At 46.1% G+C, this 19,721-nt stretch overlaps 1 protein-coding gene across 9 annotated transcripts in view; it reads right to left on the bottom strand.

Moving 5' to 3' along the window:
* The window catches only part of LOC148511705 (UDP-N-acetylglucosamine transferase subunit ALG13-like), a 263,195-nt gene that overhangs the window by 206,654 nt on the left and 36,820 nt on the right, over positions 1–19,721 (bottom strand). For all 9 annotated transcript variants that reach the window (XM_088482840.1, XM_088482846.1, XM_088482847.1 and 6 more), the window contains exon 3: positions 12,364–12,447. In XM_088482840.1, the coding sequence (XP_088338966.1) occupies positions 12,364–12,447 (84 nt within the window). The remainder of the gene's footprint in view (positions 1–12,363; positions 12,448–19,721) is intronic.

Consider the following 19,721-nt stretch of genomic DNA (forward strand, 5'->3'; position numbering starts at 1 on the left):
GGAATCACACTGACAGAGCAGACACATGCACCTTCACTGAGGCCAGGCAGAGTCCAAGGTCCAAACCAGCTTGAAAAAAGGCCAGGACTCTGGAAACTCTAAACACATGGGGGTCATATTTTCTGGGATGACACCATTGGAAATATGTATGCCACACTCTGTGGTAGATCTGAGCAGAGGCTGGCTTACGCGCTCTAAGCATAATTTGAAGGATGTCTCAAGAGCCACCCTGTCAAAGACAGATGATCCAGGTCCGAGCAAAGACAAGGACCTCGAGACAACAGGTCCGGCCGTTAAGGCAGCAGGAATGGAGAGACTCAGAAGATCTGAATACCAATGACGTCTGGGCCATGCTGGAGCCACCCGCATGACAGTACCACTGTCTTGTTTGAAAATTTCCAAAGAACTCGAGGAAGAAGGGAGACTGGAGGGAATAGGTACGCAAACTGGAAGGTCCACTTCACTAACAATGAGTCTACAAAGGTTGTCTCTGCATCTCTTGTTCTGGACCCGTACACTAGCAGTTTGATTGCGTCGGGAGGCCCTGATGTCCACCTCTGGGAGGCCCCATCTGTTCACTAGGAGTTGAAACACCTCTTGGTTAAGAGACCATTCACCAGGATGCACTTTGTGATGACCGAGGAAGTCTGATTCCCGATTGAGAACTCCCGGAATGAACACTGCAGAGATTCCCGGGAGGTGACCCACGGCCTATGTCAGAATGCGTGACACTTCTGTCATTGCTGCCTGACTTAGAGTGCCTCCTTGATGATTGATGTAAGCCACCGTTATTATCGGACTGAACCTGAACAGGTTTTCCGTGAAGTATGTGCTGGGCCAGGTTGAGTGCCCTGTAGACAGCTCAAAGTTCCAATATGTTGATTGGCAGGATCGATTGAACAGATGTCCAAAGGCCCTGAAAGGAGTGTGGGCCGGTTACTGCGCCACCCCGTCCCAGAGACTGACGTCAATTGTTAGGATTACCTAGTCTGGGATCCAAAAGGGGCAACCCTTGGTCATATGAGATGTCTGTAACCACCAAGATTGAGACAGACGCACCTCCGGAGAGAGCACCATCGTTTGAGCTTTGATCCGATGGGGTAACCCGTTCCACCTGGAAAGGATCAGCCTTTGTAAAGAACCTGGAATGGAATGGAGCATATTCCACCATGTCGAAGGTGGACACCATGGATCCCAGAACCTGCATTGCCAAGTGGATCGACACTCGGCGACTGTGGAGACATCTGCACACTTGTAGTTGAAGTGTGGAGATCTTGTCTGATGTCAGAAAGATTCTCTGATCCTGAGAATCCAGCAGGGCTCCCAGATGAATCAATCATTCTCTGTGAAGGATTCAGGGAGGACTTTGGTTGATTAACCATCCGTGCTTGTGAAGGGAAACAATGGTTAACTGTAGATGGCAAACACCTCTGGGGGGATCCTGCTAAGAGCAGGAGGTCATCCAGATATGGTAGCAGTTGGACACCCTGACCACGCAGGTGGGCCACCATGATAGCCATAATTTTGGTAAACACCAATGAAGCTGTGGACAGTCCAAAGGGCAGGGCCTGAAATTGGAAGTGTTGCTGTAGTATAGAAAACTGGAGATATTGCTGATGAGAGGGCGCATGTAGGTACGCGTCCATTAAGTCCCCAGGCTCCATAGCTAGGATGATGGAGCGTAGGGTTTCCATCCTGAACCTTGGTACCCTTAGGAATTTATTTAGGGATTTGAGGTTGAGCATAGGCCGATGAGGCCCATTTGGCTTCTGAACCAGAAAGAGTAGAATAACCACCAGTTCCTCACAGAGATAGTGGGACTGGCACAATTACCTCTGCTCGCAGCAAGGACCGTATGACTTTCTGGATATGTAAGGCCTTGTTTGGGTCTGAAGGAAGACCTGTGTAGAAAAACTGGTGGGGAGGCAAAGAAATGAGGGCGCACCCGGGAGAGACCACTTCTCTTACCCAAGCATCCGTGGTGGTTTGACACCAGCACTGGGCGTACTGATGAAGTCAGCTACCCACTCTGGGGTCCCCCAGAGGAAGGCCCGGCCCACCAGGCTGAGGGTTTATCCTCGGGTTTTGAAGCAGAACATCTGGTGTTCCAGGTCTGCTTGGTCCTGGGTTTGGCGATCCTCGTGGAGGCAGACTGCTTAGGAAAAGACTGGCCTAGGCTTTTCCTGAGGACGAAGGGACTTGAGATGTAGTAGAAGCAGCTGAAGGCAGAAATGCAGTTTTCGATGCTGCCAACGTGGTTACAGTTTTGTAAATGTCTGGGCCAAACAAGATCTCACCATTGTAGGGTAACCCAATGTAATAGGCGGTGAAGTATCGCCTATGAATGGCAGGCTATAAAAAGTGCAGAATTGGGGTTTTGGGGTGCAACGTTTCGGGAACCCCCGTGCAGCCTGCAGACAGTCCTCCAAAGGGAAACTGTCACAAAATTTTTTTATTTTTTTTTTAAACTTAAGGACACCCCAAAAATTGACTTTGAAAAAGGGGGCAAAAAAAAAAGTTGGGGTACAAACTTAACTAGCAAACTTGACTGGGTGGGTCCAGAAGTGTTTTTTGATTGCAGGTGTTTGCAGCAAGTGGATTTTCACGATTTTTTTAAGTCACTTTAGCAAGTTTAAAATGTGCTGAACCCCATTTTCAAGTACCCCAAATTTGATGGGCATAGTTGTTTTGCCCTAAAAAAAAAAAAAAACCTTCTAAATGCTCTTCTGCATCACCTTATTCAAAGCCGCATTTATGCACCTGCAGCAGCTATTAGAAACCCCGACTTCCTTCAGAAATTAAAAATGGCGGTACCCTTTGTCCTCCCCTATGTCTACACATCTTTAGGGGGGTCCCTAGAATATTTCCCGAAAATTCCAGTTTTGTTTAACCTGTAAAAAAAACGAGGTAAAAATTTACAAAAAAAATTACATAAGGTCCCCCCCCCCCCCCCCCCAAAAGACCCCAGTCGGTTGGGTCTGGTGGTGGTCTTAAATATAGGGGGATCACCACGTTATTTTTTTACCCCTATATTTAAAACCAGAACTTGTCCCTGCAGCCTTGGGTTGGTTTCTAAAATACGGTGGAACACTACACATTCTGTTCCCCATATTTTTAGAAACCACCACTGGTAGGCAAGCCTGGGGCTGATTTGGCTTTTTTGGGGGGGGGAGCCCATATTTTTTTTTTTTTTTTACAGGTACAATACAATGGGAATTTTCGGCAAATATTCCAGGGAACTCCTAAACATGTGTAGACATGGGGGAATCACTATTGGTACCCCCATTTTTAACTCCTGAAGGAAGTCGGGGTTTCATATAGCCGTGGCAGGTGCATTTTTGCAGAATTATCCAAAAATGCGTTTTGGGACTTAAAAATATGCTAGTACCCATTTTCATGTACCCAAAATTTGATAGCTCATTTTTTTTGTTTTTAAAAATGGTCCCAAGTGCTCTTCTGAATCACTTCTTCAATTTCGGGAAAAAAAACAAAACACCAGCCGCGGATATTTAAAAACCCGACTTTTTGCAGCCAAAAACGGAGGTACCCATAGTGATCCCCCATGTCTGGACATCTTTAGGGTCCTAGGATTATTTCCTGAAAATTCCCGGGGTTTTTTTACGCCGATCCAAGTATCACCGGGTCCCGTTTTCGCCTACTTTCAAATTGAATACGGTGATACGCGGGCACACGTACGATACTTTAACGCCTACAAAACAGCCGAAGTCAGCGTCAAGTCCGGGCCACGTTAAGTTATCACGGCTCGGCTCAAATTGAATACGGGCCATGGCTTGAAAGGCATTAGATGTAGCCATCAGACTCTGTACTGAGTGAGAGTACGTCTATCCATGGTGGAGGTACAGGAGTTACCTTTATTGCCTGAGCCTGTTGTGGCAACCCCAAAAGGGGGCATTACAGCCTGCTGCAATAACCCCATAGGGGAAATTACAGCCGGAACCGCTAGGTGGTTCGCAATGGTGGCCAGTACATGAGAAACTGAAGCCCAGGAGGGCTCTAGTACAGGTGCTGGTCTGATGGGCCTGGTGGAGTATAAAACTTACTACATAGCCCATCTCGTACCAAATCCTCCTCACTCAAGTCTGCAGCACATAACTTGCATGATAGCAGTATTTGAGCAGATGCCTGCTTATTACTCTTCTCCTTGCTAGACATAGCTGTAGAGTAATATGGTACACAATATGGCATTGGGTATAATGCAACCACTGTGAATGTAGAGTACTAGTAGGAATGCAATATACTGGTCCTGTCTTATGCTTGAGTAAGCTGCATGAGCACACAGCCCAAATATGGCACAATGCAACGAACAACCGTATGTGACAAATACTTAGCTCTATATATGTGAGGCACAGAAAAACCCCTGAATACACCCGTATGTTAGGGTAAAGTCAGAGAAAAAAAAAAATAAGAGTTATGGTATAACATACCTTTGTTAACTCTTTTTCTTCGAGGTCCACAGCCAATACACGTTGGGGTATGAATCCCGGTCACCAAACAGTTAATACAAACGAGCTCTCTGCTCCCAGGAAGCACTGGGTCCCTCCTCATATACCCCACCACCTGCCTCAGGTAGCCAGTTTGTTACAAAGCTCAAGCAGAAAAGGGTAAGAAAGAAGAAACCCATACTCTCAAGAGAAAACATTTTTACGGGAACCCCCCCCGGAACTACAGGTGCATGGACCTCAAAGAAAGAGTTAACAAAAGGTATGTTATACCATAACTCTTATTTTCTTCTTCGGGGTCCACAGCCAAAACGTTTCGGATATCCCAAAGCACTAACCCTACGGGCGGGGACGCTCCTAACTCTCGGAAGAGAGGAGAATCCTACGCCCGAAGGAGGCAACCTGAGAGGCAAAGGTGTCAAAGGCATAAAATTTGACAAAGGTATGGATGGAAGACCATGTGACTGCCCTGCATAATTGCTCAGCAGAAGCACCCCGACGGGCCGCCCACGACGGACCTACCGCCCTAGTAGAATGTGCAGTTACTGCAGTGGCTTATACACAGGCACAGCCTGTGTATAAGCCAATGAAATTGCCATGCGAATCCACCTGGCCAGTGTCTGTTTATTGGCTGGCAAGCCACGCTTATGACAACCATAAAGCACAAAGTTAATCAGAATTCCTCCACTTGCTAGTGCATTTCACATAAATTTTCAACGCACGGACCACATCCAGGGAAGCCACGCCTGTCGAGAGACTCTGTACCCTGAAAAGCTGGAACTACTATTTCTTCATTGATATGAAATTTAGACACTACTTTCGGAAAGGTAACCCTCCCTAGTACTTAGTACTATCTATCTTGATGAAACACCAAGAACGGCGCACGGAAGGAAAGTGCAGCTAAATCCGATACTCTGCGTGCAGATGCTATAGCAAGAAGAAATACTGTCTTTGCTGTTAGCCACTTGATGTCTATTGAATTTAAAGGCTCAAACGGAGGAGCCTGTAATAGCCCCAGAACTAGAGTCAAATCCCACGGAACAACCGTGGGAACGAAGGGAGGATGAATCCTCAACACCCCCTGAAAAAGGTCCTTATATCTGGTCTCAGGGCAATTTTTTGTTGGAACCAGACCCGAAAGAGCAGACACCTGTACCCTCAAAGAGGCCAGGCGGAGCCCCTTTTCCAGACCTATTTTAAGAAAATCAAGCACTCGAGATCAGAAATTTCTCTGGGTCATATTTTTTCAGTTCACACCACTGAAAGAAAAGTATGCCATCTATAGTAGATGCGAGCTGAGGATGGTTTCCGTGCCTTCAGCATCGTCCATATAACGGACTCAGAAAACCCGTTCTTCCTCAAGACGGAGGCCTCAAGAGCCATGCCGTCAAAGATAGCCGATGAAGATCCGGGTACTGGCAGGGACCCTGTAGCAACAGATCCGGTCTCAATGGCAGAGGCCATGGAGTGTCTATGGAGAGAGACTGTAGATCTGTGAACCAGTGACGCCTCGGCCATGCCGGAGCTACTAATATCACGGTACTGCCCTCTTGTTTGCTCTTCTTCCCAGAATCATCAGAATGATCAAACAGCGGGAACAGATATACCAGCTTGTAACACCACTTTACTGCCAGTACGTCTACAAACTCGGCTCTCGGATCTCTGGTCCAGGATCCGTACCTAGGAACCTTGTTGTTCCTTCTTGACGCCATAAGATTTATTTCTGGTAGACCCCACCTGTCCACGAGGTTCCGAAAACCTGTGGATGTAGGGCCCACTCTCCTGCATTTATCTCCTGCCGACTGAGAAAGTCTGCTTCCCAATTCAGGACTCCCGGAATGAACACGGCAGATATCGTGGGAAGGTGACCCTCTGCCCACACCAGGATTTTTGAAACCTCTGCCAAGGCAGCCCGACTCCATGTGCCCCCTGATGATTTAGGAAGGCAACTGCGGTGCGATTGTCTGACTGTATCTGCACCAGGCTGTCCTTTAGGATTTCCTGAGCCTGAACTAAAGCTTTGAATATAGCTCTTAGTTCCAGGATGTTTATCGGTAGCCGGCTTTCCGCCACTGACCACTTTCCTTGGAAAGTGTGTGACATAGTCATCGCCCCCCAACCCTGAAGACTGGCGTTTATTTTGAGCAACGCCCAATCCGACACCCAAAAGGGGCGACCCTGCCTGAGATGCTTTGTCTGCAACCACCAGGACAGGGACAAACGCACCTCTGGAGAGAGACTCAGCAACTGAGACCTGATCGTGCGGTAATCCTTGTTCCAGCGAGACAGAATTAATTGCTGCAGTGGTCTGGAGTGGAATTGAGCGTATTCCACCATACTGAAAGTGGACACCATCGACCCCAGCACCTGCATTGCCACTAGAACAGATATCTGTCTGTTGCGGAGCAGTCTGCGTATTCGCGATTGTAAGGCAAGAATCTTCTCCTCCGTCAGATATATTTTCTGCACCACAGAGTCCAATCTTGCCCCCAAGAGACACATCTGTTGTACCGGACAGGGTGACTACTTTTTTCCAGTTTATGACCCAGCCGTGACTGTACAGACGTGATACTGTCAGCCCCAAATAATCCTGTAACTGCTGCAGGGACTGCCCTAGCAACAGGAGATCGTCTAAGTAAGGCAAGATTCTGACACCCTGGCGTCTCCCCCTACCGCAAAACGAAGAAATTTTTGATGGGCCTGTGTGATTAGTATGTGGAGGTAGGCATCCTGTATATCCAAGGATACCATATAGTCCCCCCTGCTCCATTGCCAACACAATTGATAGCAACGTTTCCATCCGGAAAACGGAGGCTCGAATAAATTTGTTGAGCCCTCTCAGATTTACAATGGGCCGGTATGACCCATTCGGTTTTTGAACCAAGAACAGATTAGAGTAAAACCCCTCCCGTAACTGATTCCCTGGCACCGGAACCACCACCTCCAAAGCTAGTAAAGCAAGAATTGCTTTTTGAAGGGCCAAAGTCCTTTCTGAACCCTCCTGTGGGTTTACACAAAAAAATCTCTGAGGAGGACTCCTCCAAAACGTCAAGGCGTACCCTCGGGAAAGACTCCTCGAACCCAGGCATCCTCAGTCGTGAGATGCCAAGCCTCTGAGAACCGAAGCAGTCGGCCCCCCACCCTGGGATCCCCCTGAGGGAGGCCCGTCCCATCAGGCCACTGGTTTATCCTGGACTCTAGAACCTGGACGCTTGTTCTGCCAGGGCTTCCTGGGTCCCGCCTTTTTAGGTGGAAATCTCGCCGAGGGCTGACCCTTGGCCTTGCCCTGTGGCCAAAACCCCCGAAAGGACGCCCGTTTAAGTTTAGACGAAGCTGCTGATGGCAGATCTGCCGTCTTTGAGGCTGCCATGGAGGCCACAATTTTATCCAATTCTGGACCAAAAAACTCCCCCTGTGAATGGAAGGGATTCTAGGGCCTTCTTGGACCCGGCATTCGCCTTCCAATCCTTTAACCAGAGAATCCTACGTGCCACCAGGGATTCCACTGAAACCCTAGAGGAAAGGATCCCTGCGTCTAAGGCGGCCTCTCCCAGATAAGACGCCCCTTCTCTAATAAAGGAGATCATGTCCAGCTGATCCTTAGAGGCATCTGGTAAGGACTCTGCTAGAGTTTTAACCCACTCCTCAATAGCTCTTGCTACCAAAGCAGTAGCCATAGCTGGACGGGTGGCTGTCCCTGCCAGTGAGAAGGTTGATTTGAGGCAACTCTCCAGTCTCCTATCCGTGGCTTCCTTTAGCGAAGCCGCTGGTATTAGCAGAGTGATACTCTTAATCAGCTGCGCCAAATGCGCATTAACCGATGGTGGATTCTCCCACCTAGCACAGTCCTCTGCTGAGGCAAACCCCAAACCGGTGGTGCCGGGGCAGCCAGATGCTCCGCCACCTGAGCCATAACTTGAGAAAATGATGCCCAAGTGGGCTCAGGGCCTGTAATAGGTAAACTTAATTGGTGTGGTGGCTGTCTAAAACAGTTCCCACAAAGTCCATTTTGTAGAAAGTCCTGTGGGAATAAGCCTGCCTTGCAGGGTATACAGGATATCAGCAACGGGGGTCCCGCCACCTGACCCTCAGACTCTTTAGACATATTAACCTATGCCAAGGTTCTGAGAGTATATGTGCTGACTTTCTACTCTCAACCCACACACCTGTAGTAAGGGATAAGGGGAAAGACAGTGATAGTTAACAGGAATTACAGTTCTTTTACATAAGAAACAGTATCCACAGAACAACAATCACATGTCATGCATAAACACTTCTGCGAGTCATACGCATATAAGCTCTTGCTACCATAATCAGCGCTAGGCTTAGTAGGATAGAGCACTGTAAAACCTGAACCAGCAGTAGGAAAGGTATACAGGGAGACTGTCCAGCGTCCTGAAGGAACAGCTTTCTGAGAGCATATAGGGCAGCCTCCATATAGAGCAACACGCTGGCTGCCCTATATGGAGGCTGGGAAGAGCAACCCACCCCGCTGCGCCAGAAGACTGGACTAGCGTGGGGATTGGGGGGAGAGGCTGCCGGGGAAGCGGACGTCCCCTATGCTGCTTGGACCTGCCCGGTAAACTGACATAGCAAAATATAAACAAAGAAGTAAAATGACTTGCGCTGCCTAGCTGCTGCTTTGTACCAACTCCCAAGAGCACCAAATCTTGAAACAATACATAAATATCACATATATGGAATGGTAAACAAGCGCTGTTAGAAATTAAATCAGATGTTCTCCCTTCAGTTTTCCCTTTTTTTTCGGAAGAACATCTACCGATGTCCTGTAACTCTCAAGACAATTCAAAAGAAGGGGACACTTTCAGTATGGTATAGGAGCAAAACTTCCAGAAACTTCAGGAAAATCTCTGGACTCACCCAGGCAAGATAAAATGTATTCCTCAAAAGGTTTCTTTGTCAGTCAATGCTTCCTTATTTCTTATCTGTATAAACCCCAATGGGGCGACACTCACCTAATATCTCATAGGTCTGTTCCCGTAAAAGGTATATTTTTAGGTGTGAGGAATTCCAAATTAATAAAAAAATCTCTCTCCAATGACTCCAAGCACATTGATAGCATTTATTCCCAAAAATTAAAACAAGTTTTAAAAATGAACTCCATGAGTTAAACAGTATAAAAAACAAAAAACTTCAAAGGAAACACTCCAGACCAGATGGTTTGTTCCAATTCAGACCATACCAGAAGAAAAGAAAGTCAAAACCAAACCTTCCTCCCACATCTAATCCCGGGAAAAAAATGTTAGGGGATGCTGGTCAAATCAGTATATTACCACACAATTGGAACTGGACCCTGTGGTGTCCCTTTCATTCACCAACGCGCTTCGGATGTATATCCTTCGTCAGGGTGTAAAGTGCAACAAACCACCATGGTCTTTTAGGCCCAATACCTGGGTCACATGATCATTCCATTAACAAGTTTGCTAAAAAAAAAGGTTTTAAAAAACAAATGTATTCAAGGTGCCATATACATAAAATAAGGTGTAGGTAACCCTCTCACATAAAACCATTACAATTTTACCTGTAGGCATGTAAGATTATAAAGCATAAAAATACTCTTTACCGGTAACTAAAATCCGGACCGGATTAGCAGTACATACATTCTCCCATTAATTTAACAGGGAACTTCCCTTCCTAAAAATCCATTAATGTTCTTTGAGAATGTCAACGCATTTTCGTAATAGCGAGGGGTCATTACCCATAATTCCGGTAAACTGACATGGCCGCCGCCACAAGCCCCGGCTTGTCAGGAACATCACATCCCGGCGGTCTAGTGTAGGCGACAGGCTGTTCTGCCCCTGACTGCAGCTAACCTCTGGCCAGTCTCACTGCCGGAGGCCGGACCGCCACGTGGTCCCAGCGTCAGCAGCGGCCGCCGCGACCACCCGCTTACCTGCCATCCCCTTTATCCGGATGCGGTCCAGGGCATGAGAGCCCATGCCAAAGCCCTAGCCTTGGACCTGCCAAGGCCAGCGGTGCGGTGCCAGAGGAGGTAGTTGTAGTTGGTGGCCGGTGCATCTCCCATCAGATGCGAGGCTGCTTCCAGAACAGCTCAGACCACTCGCCTTGATGGAGAGTAAAACTTTTTATTTTTGTTATACTCGTCTGTGGGACTGCTCCTGCAGTCCCACTGTCTATGTGGTGTGCACACCAAACAGGAAGCTACCTGAGGCAGGGGGTGGGGTATATGAGGAGGGACCTGGTGCATCCAGGGAGCAGAGAGCTCGTTTGTATTAACTGTTTGGTGACCGGGATTCATACCTCAACGTATTGGCTGCGGACCCCATGGAAGAAAGGGAAAGATATATACTGACAGTAGAGGATAGAAACAGACAGGCAGCGTTGCACAAGTCACATACAATGCAGAAATACTACTGCAAATTGGCACTATACTCAACTACCCAGACTCAGTGGCTGGTAGGCTATAGCGATACATACACTGACTCCGGGGAAAGGTTGGTAGGGGGACCGGACCCTGCGTTACCCTGAAAGAGCTGCAATTGTGCCACTGAAAGAAAATAGGCGAGACCTCAGTGGAATGGCGCCCTGAGCTGAGGGGAGGAGCCTCTAAAACGAGGAAGCAGTCTCCCCTGGCTGGTTGTTAACTCCCGGGACACTGGTTCCCGCACCCAATGTCCCTGGTGGTCTAGTGGATTGCGGTGGCTAGAGCCTGCGTCCACACCGAGCAACCTCCAGTCTGTCCCCTGAGACCGGAGGTATAGACTGCAAGGGTCACCTATCCCCTTATATCCAGCTGCAGTCTGGGTCCTCCGTGGGGGCCTTGGCTAGCACTGACCCCCGAAATGCCTGCCGTGATCCCCAGATCAGTACTGGCATCTCGCTCCGGAGGGGTAGCGCAGATGTTCCACGGACAGGCTGCTGCTGCGCGCTCTCCGTTGGTAAAGTAAAAATAAAGAGATCATAAAATAAACAGCTTAAGCACTGCCTAAGCAGCCCCCTGCGAGAATAGTGACCCAACTACGGTCGGGCACCAACGAAACTAAGGTGCCTCTGTCTTGGGGGCGGGGTAGAGAGAGAGTGGACCCAGTGCATCCTGGGAGCTGAAAGCTATAACTGCGTGGTGCCCAGATTCAGTTCCATCACCCACACCCCCCAAGGTCTCCCTGTGGAGCCTATGGACCCTGAAGAAGAAAAACACAATTAAAGAAAAACTACGTAGTACGGAAATCGAACTAGGTGTCTCAAGTCAGTGCGCAAAATGGATACAGTAGCTGTATAAGGTTTGTATGAAGTGCATAAGCATACTATTAACTCGATAGTGCTAAAGCCTATTCAATCTAAACTTGATATACTTACGTGTACAGTTGGCATTAATAGCTGCTCTGCATACCTTAAAAAAGGGGGTGGTCATTACTACGGCTGCAAATGTTACATCACATGCTTGGTATTGTTTTCCTATGACAAAGGGCTGTTTGAACACCACATTTGAGTGGCAGCCCCCTGGGAACTGGCATCATGGAGCTGGCAATATATTTGGGAGTGCACTATATAAAAGGAAAGTATACTCTCTCCTATCTAAAGGACATTCAACAAAAACTGAAACTTTGAGAAAGATCAGACACCTTCAATAAGATATATTATAGAATGTAACTTGTATTTATATGCTATTTAAAATTGATGGTTGTGCATATTTAGTACCAAAGACCACTGGTGCCTAGCTAAGCCACTGTGCACAACAACAGCAAAACTACTCTGCAAATGAAAATGATTTTCAAATGTCAACTAGTATTTTACAGAGCTAATAGGGGCACTGAAAGAAAATATAACCAACTCTGGATTGCCACACATAGATCAGCTTTGGAGATAAACGACAAGAGCCTTGTATTTTACAAAACTGAGGGTTAATGAAAACAGAACTTACAGATTCAAAGAGCTTTTCATTCTTCCTCATAAAAGTCACACATATTTTCCGGATCTCATTGTGGTGAATTTGGCAGTAGAACAACTGAAAAATACCCGAGCACAAAGTTAAAATAAATAATAATTAAAAAAAAATAATAAACTGTCTTTTTCAACAGTCCTACAGTTAGCTACATATATACAAAAAATATTGTTGCAAGTATAAATTTTTTGATGCTCGCTTTTGTAAATTGACCACTTTACAAAACATTTGTAATACAAAAGCAAAAATAGTTTTTTTAAACAAACATTTTATAGCCTTATGTTATATAGCCACATAAATATGATGTTAATCGTACCGCATGATTTTGGAACACAGTAAACTTGGCAGCTATAAAATTAGTTACCTATAAGCTTATACCACATGAATTATAAGGAGTTATGCTAGAACAATAAACTGTCATATACAAAATGAGGATTGATGGTCTTTGATAACTTTGTTAAATCCTTTTCTTCACTAAAGGGCACAGGGATCAGTCTAGGTATAGCCTGGAGAGGAGAGTCTGGGCACCAAACAGTTACTCATTTTCTTCATAGCAGCCCCCAGGCTCCCTATCCACTATATCTCGCCCCCACCCACAGGCCAGCCAGTTTAAGTTATCAAGCCAATGGCAGGAGCCGAGATAAGGAGGAGGAGACAGAAGACAGGCACATACCCAGAACAAAGTCAGAGAAAGATGAGCCAAGAACCGGCATCAGAGAAAATAAACCACGCAAGCCATGTGCGTCAAAGTGGGCGCCCTGTGCCTCCTAGGGAGTCGAAGTAAAGGATTTAACAAGGCAAGACCAAATAATTTGAGTAATGGTATAACATACCTCAGTTAACTCTCTTTCTTCAAGGTCCGTAGGGTCCACAGGATTTACCTTGGGATATGTAGAGGGACAATCCACTGCACCAAACAGCTTACAGCTTTGAAGCTCCCAGCATGCATTGGTCCTCCTACCTATATACCCCAGCCTCAGGCATTCAGACCCGTTCGCTAGGATGCATTCCCTTGTAGCTGGCAGATTTTGGCATTGTGCGTATGCATCGCAGTGCGAGAGATCGCGAGGCGTTCGCTCACTCTGCATAGACAGCCCAGCAGAGCGAGTGACAGGAGAAGCGGTTTGTGGGTGGTGACAGGGGCTGGACATTAATAACGGGGGAGTGGTTGGTGTAAACGCAGGCGTGCCTGAGAATCTTAACGCCGTTTCAGAGGCGTGCATAATTAAGAGGCAGCGTCATAGTACACGTCACCTGGCTGGTTTTTATACTGAAGTGCGCGCAGTGCTAGCGGTAGGGTATGGTTTGCCTCAAGCGATGCGATCGCATCCGATGGTACCCGATGTGCCGATTGTTGCATACACTTCCTGGAGATGACGTGCGCAAGTGGGCGTCTTAAGACAGGATGGTGGGCATCTGCAAAGCGATCACACGCCAAGACATAGTGGCATGCTAATGTCTTGCCATGCGATGGCCTGACTTGCGTTGGCATTTTAGCGAGTGGGTCTGAATCGAGCCCTCAGTTTGTAACCAAGCCTAACGGCAAGAAACGGAAAGTGGGGAAGGAAGTACATCGCACACAAGAAACACTCAACATATGAAGAGGGAATCAGTGATACGAAAAAGCAAAAAAAACAGATCCCAACTGAGGCCAGGTGCGTCAGAGTGGGTGCCCTGTGGACCTCAAAGAAAAAGTGAAATGAGGTATGTTATACCATAGCTCTAATTTTCTTCTTCAGGGTCCATAGGGTCCACAGGATCTACCTTGGGGACATCCTAAAGCAGTTCCCTTAAGGATGGGGACACTCCTGCGCAGAGAGGAGAATCTGCCGCCCAAAGGAAGCATCCTGGGAGTCAAAAGTATCAAATGCATAGAATTCGATAAAAGTATTGACAGAAGACAAAGTTGCTGCTTTGCACAGCTGTTCAGCCGAGGTGCCATGTCTAACCGCCCACAATGGTCCCACAGACCGTGTGCGGTCACCTTGTTTGGGACAGGGAGACCAGCCTGTGTATAGACCTGAGAAATAGTCATATGCAGCTAGCGAGCCAAAGTCTGCTTGTTTGCGAAACCCATATAACACAAAGAGCGAATCTGATTTCCTGATGGAGTTAGTATGATCCACGTATATGAAGGGCTCGAACCACATCCAGGGAAGCTTCACCTATAGACAGATCTGAAGACTGAAAGGCAGGAACTACAAAAAAAAAAAGAGGGTAAAAAACTAGAAAAAGCGAGAGAAAGAACCTAGTAAAAAAGGATCAGAGAAAGATATCAGAGTAAAAAAAGAGTAAAGTAAAAATCTTTAATTTGAGTAATCATATTAAAGCAACATGAAATTTCAGTGCTAGAAAAAGGCTTAAAATACGCACCATCTAGCAACTTGAATAAATTTAAATTGTTTGTAGATTTACAGAAATATATATGCAAACTATCCCTTAAAAGGTTTTTTGCATTAAAGGTTGATACAGAAACGATTAATAATGAAGAGCAGGGTTCATCTACACATTTTAAACCTCGATCTATTTTTTATCCTAAGCATACAATAGTAAATTTTGTGGAAACATTCAGTGAAATGGTTCAGAAGGATTTGGAAGAGTTACCAAAGGGAAAGATCTGTTATAACTTATCTAAAAAAGAAAGTGAAGCATTAGAAAATCTTAAGAGTAACAGGGAAGTTATAGTTAAACCAGCAGATAAGGGGGGGGTGGGGTTGTACTTATGGACTGCAATAAGTATGAGACTGAAGTTTTGCGACAATTGAGGGATGCGGATATGTATAAAGTTTTACGAGGGGATCCTACACAAAGGATTTTAAGTAATTTAATCCACTTAGTTGGTGAATATGTAAAGAAATCTGCATTAACTGAGTCGGAATCTAAATTTATTATTAATCAAGAACCCTCAATATCTGTATTGTACATTTTACCGAAGGTTCACAAGGATGTTTTGAACCCCCCAGGGAGACCCATTGTATCTGGGGTCAACTCAGTGACTGCAAATCTTTCAGAGTTCATAGACCACTACTTACTACCCTTAGTTTTAAAGAATAAATCCCATCTTAAAAGACACAACGGATGTTTTCAATTTATTAAAGACTATTGATTGGCAGGAAAATTATTTTTTAATTACTGCCGATGTCAGCTCTTTATATACAATTATTAAGCATGAGCTTGGCTTAGAGGCAGTAACGGTGTTTTTAGAACAGAGCAATCTTAATTTGGAACTCCAGAATTTTTTAAAGAAAGGGATAAGTTTTATTCTGGAAAATAATTATTTCCATTTTAAGGATTGATTTTATTTACAGAAGGCTGGTACAGCGATGGGCACCAGATTCGCCCCGAGTTATGCCAATATATTTATGGGCATGTGGGAAACTAGACATGTGTGGAATAGTGAATTCGGGGCAAATCTGGTGTTCTGGGCCAGATACATTGACGATATTTTATTTAAATGGAAGGGAGAACGTCAAGTACTGGAGACTTTCTGTGAAATTTTAGAGAAAAGACTGCTGTTCTCTTGTAGAATCAGGCATAGTACCTTCCAGAGATGTTGTCCATTATTCCATAGCTTTCGCTACCCAGGCTACAGCCATAGCTGGTCTGGTAATAGCTCCAGATAATGGAAACATTGATTTCAAATAATTGTCAAGTTTTTTTTTTCATCTGTAACCTCTTTTAAAGGAGGATGCTGCAGAAATGGGTAACGTAACACTCCTAATCAACCTTGTGACATGAGCATCTATCGTTGGGGGAACTTCCCATTTGTTATACTGACCAAGTTCAAATGGGTATCGAGAGGTTATATCCTTGTAGCATGGAAATGCTTACCAGGAGTACTCCATGCCTCAGACATGAGATTCGTCAGTTGCTCAGACTGAGGAAAATAATCCTTAGCCACCTTCTGACGCCTAAAGACGGAAGCCTTGGCTGTCAGCGGAGCCTCCTCTTCCTCTGTACTGAGCTCAGATCTAACAGCTCTCACCAGAGAGGGACATTCACAAAGGGACTGATGGTCTTCTTCTACTGAGTAAGACCCAGAACTCTGAGTATCAGAGTCTGAAGAGGAGTCCGGGTCGTCATGAAGCAAAAACTGTTGGGAACCTTTATTATGCTCCTGCTTTACTGCCACTTGTCTATCTGGCTGCTGAGGAGCTAAAGACGGCGGCATACTCTGACTAGAGTGAGCAGTAGAATTAACCCAACAGGAATTCATGGGGGACATACATATAGAAGGATGCAAATTCTGTGAACACCCCATAGCATGAGGAAATACCGCAGCCGGAGCTTCTGCGACTTTGTCCACCAAGTCCAACAAAACCAGATACCACCCGGGTGGCTCTAGCACTGGAGCAGATGTACCGGATCGAACAGGTAGCCGTTTACAATAGTCCCTACACAATCCATCCTGGTTAACATCCTGCTCAGACAGGCCTGCCAAACAAGACACACATGATCTTAGTACTGGAATATCATCCTTCTCACCTTTAGACATGACAAATGTATAAATGGTATAAGGTGTACAGTATAAATACAATGTGACCCTATCAATGAAAACACCCCACTCCCTTCAGAGGAATGAGGAGAAACACAGTGATAGGTATAACCAACAGTTTGGAAAACAAAAAGGCAGTACAAATACAGCAGCTAGCATTAAAGTCACATACAATGCATAAGTACACACAATTGCTATTGCAAATGGACTCTGAATCAACTAACCAGCCACGCAGAGTTAATGGTAGGATATAGAGTGCTATATACCAGACCAAAAGTAGAGGTATACAGGGAGACAGACCAACCTCTAAGACCAACAGCTACAGCAGTACACACACACACACAATGCTATATGCGAGCATCTCACCATGAGGTGGTCAAATATAGCAAACCAGATGCCAAAATCCATACCGAAAGTTGCGTCTGGGTTGGGGAGAGGAGCAGCCGGGGGAGCGCCTATATCCCCCTAAGCTGCGATTTTGACGGCACGGGTACACACTGGCCTCTAGTGAGTCTACTACCCGTCCCCGGTGACAGATGATATGGACCCAGCTGCCTTAGTGAGGACACGTCACACGAGACCTTCACCCGCAGCTGCACCCAATGTATCGCCTCCACCGGATGCCAGGACTGCCGTGCACGATTCCCCGTGAGGAATCGCTTACCTGCCGTCTCCGTGCCTGACTGCAGTCCGGACCTCAGCAAAAGCCTCTAGTTAAGCCAAGCTGAGGCACACCGAAAACCTTAGGGCACATAGCGGTAGTGGTGTGTCGGCGGAGACAGTAGGAGTCACAGTACCTGCGTCATTAACGGCGCCTGGTACTGCTAAACTCAGTAGTTCAAAAACTAAGGTAAATCTTAGTTTGGGGTATATAGGGAGGAGGACCAGTGCATGCTGGGAGCTTCAAAGCTGTAAGCTGTTTGGTGCAATGGTACGTTCCCACTATTTACCCCGATAGATCCTGTGGACCCTATGGACCCTGAAGAAATCCTAGGGGGCCCAGGGATCACTCTGGGACGTCCTAAAGCTGTTCCCCCTATGGGAGGGGACGCTCCTGAGCTACATGGAGAACTCATTTGCCTGAAGGCTGAGTCCGAAGACGCAAAAGGTGACAACTGCTTAGAAACAAATAAAGTGTGGGCAGAGAACAATGTGGCAGCTGTACAAAGCTGTACTGCAGAAACGCCACGTTGAGCCACCCAAGAAGGTCCACTGACCTGGTGTGAAACACAGTCACCACAACAGGAACAGGAGATCCGCCACAGAGGGTGGCGGATAGACAAGCAGGGCCAGCAGGAAAATCTGTTCGGGAACCGGCCAGCCTCATTTGTGAAAATCCTACCGGACCATAGAGAAACCGATCTCTGGCTTTGTCCACTGAAAAAAAAATACTGGAGAGCCCCTATCCCTAGGAGGCATCCTCCGGCGTAGAATCTGGAACGCAGAAAGCCGGAACCATAATCCCAGGTAGGATGGGGAACAGAGACACAACCCTTGGTAGGAACCCAAGCGAGATCGCACAAAGGTCCGATCCAAGTATAAGATCAGAGATGGGGAGCGACAAGACAAGGCGCTCCAAAACACCCACTGCACCAAGCGATGGCAAGTAGGAAAAAGCAACGAATGAGCAATGTGCACCGTAATCAAGGAACCAAAGATTCCTAAAGGAGCTTTTTGAGGAAACCAGATAACCCAGGGGAGGTTCGATGGAGCCACCTAGTAAGAACAAATTAGTGGCTGCACCTAGAGGACGGCCTGAAAAAAAAAAAAACACCCAAACCTCTGGTGGGAATGGAAGCAGTCGATATAACGGACAGGTCTGAGACCTGTATCTCAAGTAACAATTTGCAGGGGGGAGGGGGGTGTTTTAAATGCTCAATATATTGCAGATGCCCTTCACATATGAACTAACTTCCGGGGTTCACTCACATGTAAAGATCGATCAGCGGCACTCAATGCTAATAAGTTAAGTTCCCATGCAACTGTGGTCTGATGTTTATTAAAACATTTTCCTCAAGGTGCACAACACAGGACACTTACCCATATTTGCACCGAGACCCTAGCAGTCCATGGCGCCGGTCCACGCGAAGACGGTACTATGATGAGGTCACTAGTCTCGCGGGAGTTGGCAGACAGGACAAATGTGACTGCAAAGCATGTGACTGCAAAACATCGTGATAGGGTTCCATCAAGAGGGGAATACAGATCATGAATGCTCCTGCATGCAGAATGTAGATGGATTCACTGACAGGAAACCCTTTGTCCAAAAGAGCTTAACTGGTCCTTGGGCTTCTCCTGCTTTTTAGAAGTAGACTAATCTTTGGTCTATTTAAGTTGCTTTGTGGAGTATTTAAAAACCTTTTTTTCTGTTTTCTTGCCTTTTGAATACTTTTTCAGTTTTTTTGATATTTGCTATTTCTCTTTCTTTTTTTTTTTTTTTCCAGGCGATAATATATCAGATTTTCCCTATAGGATATTCGCTTTATATTGGGTATAGCTTTTTTCAGAGTACATGTTAGATAGTTTGTCCAATGTGAACAAACTCCCTGTATGATTATTTTGTGCTCCACTCAGACCCTTTTTTGGATAATCATTTATTGATTTGGTATTGCCTTTATTGATTCCTACCTATCTATACACTCTAAAATGTCGCTATTTAGAGTTATGAGTCACACAAGAAATAATTGCTTTCAGACTTTGATTGTGGTTCCAAAGCACAAAAAGTTATTATTCACCATAAAAGCAGAGTTACACACTGTGATCTAAATTACAATTAGCGCAAACAAATTATACAGTCACAAGGTACAGTCGTTACATACGCATGCGCTCTGGATCCAGATCC

The sequence above is a fragment of the Taudactylus pleione genome, unplaced genomic scaffold, assembly GCF_031769625.1.
Source record: "Taudactylus pleione unplaced genomic scaffold, aTauple2 ptg000296l, whole genome shotgun sequence".
NCBI lineage: Eukaryota > Metazoa > Chordata > Amphibia > Anura > Myobatrachidae > Taudactylus > Taudactylus pleione.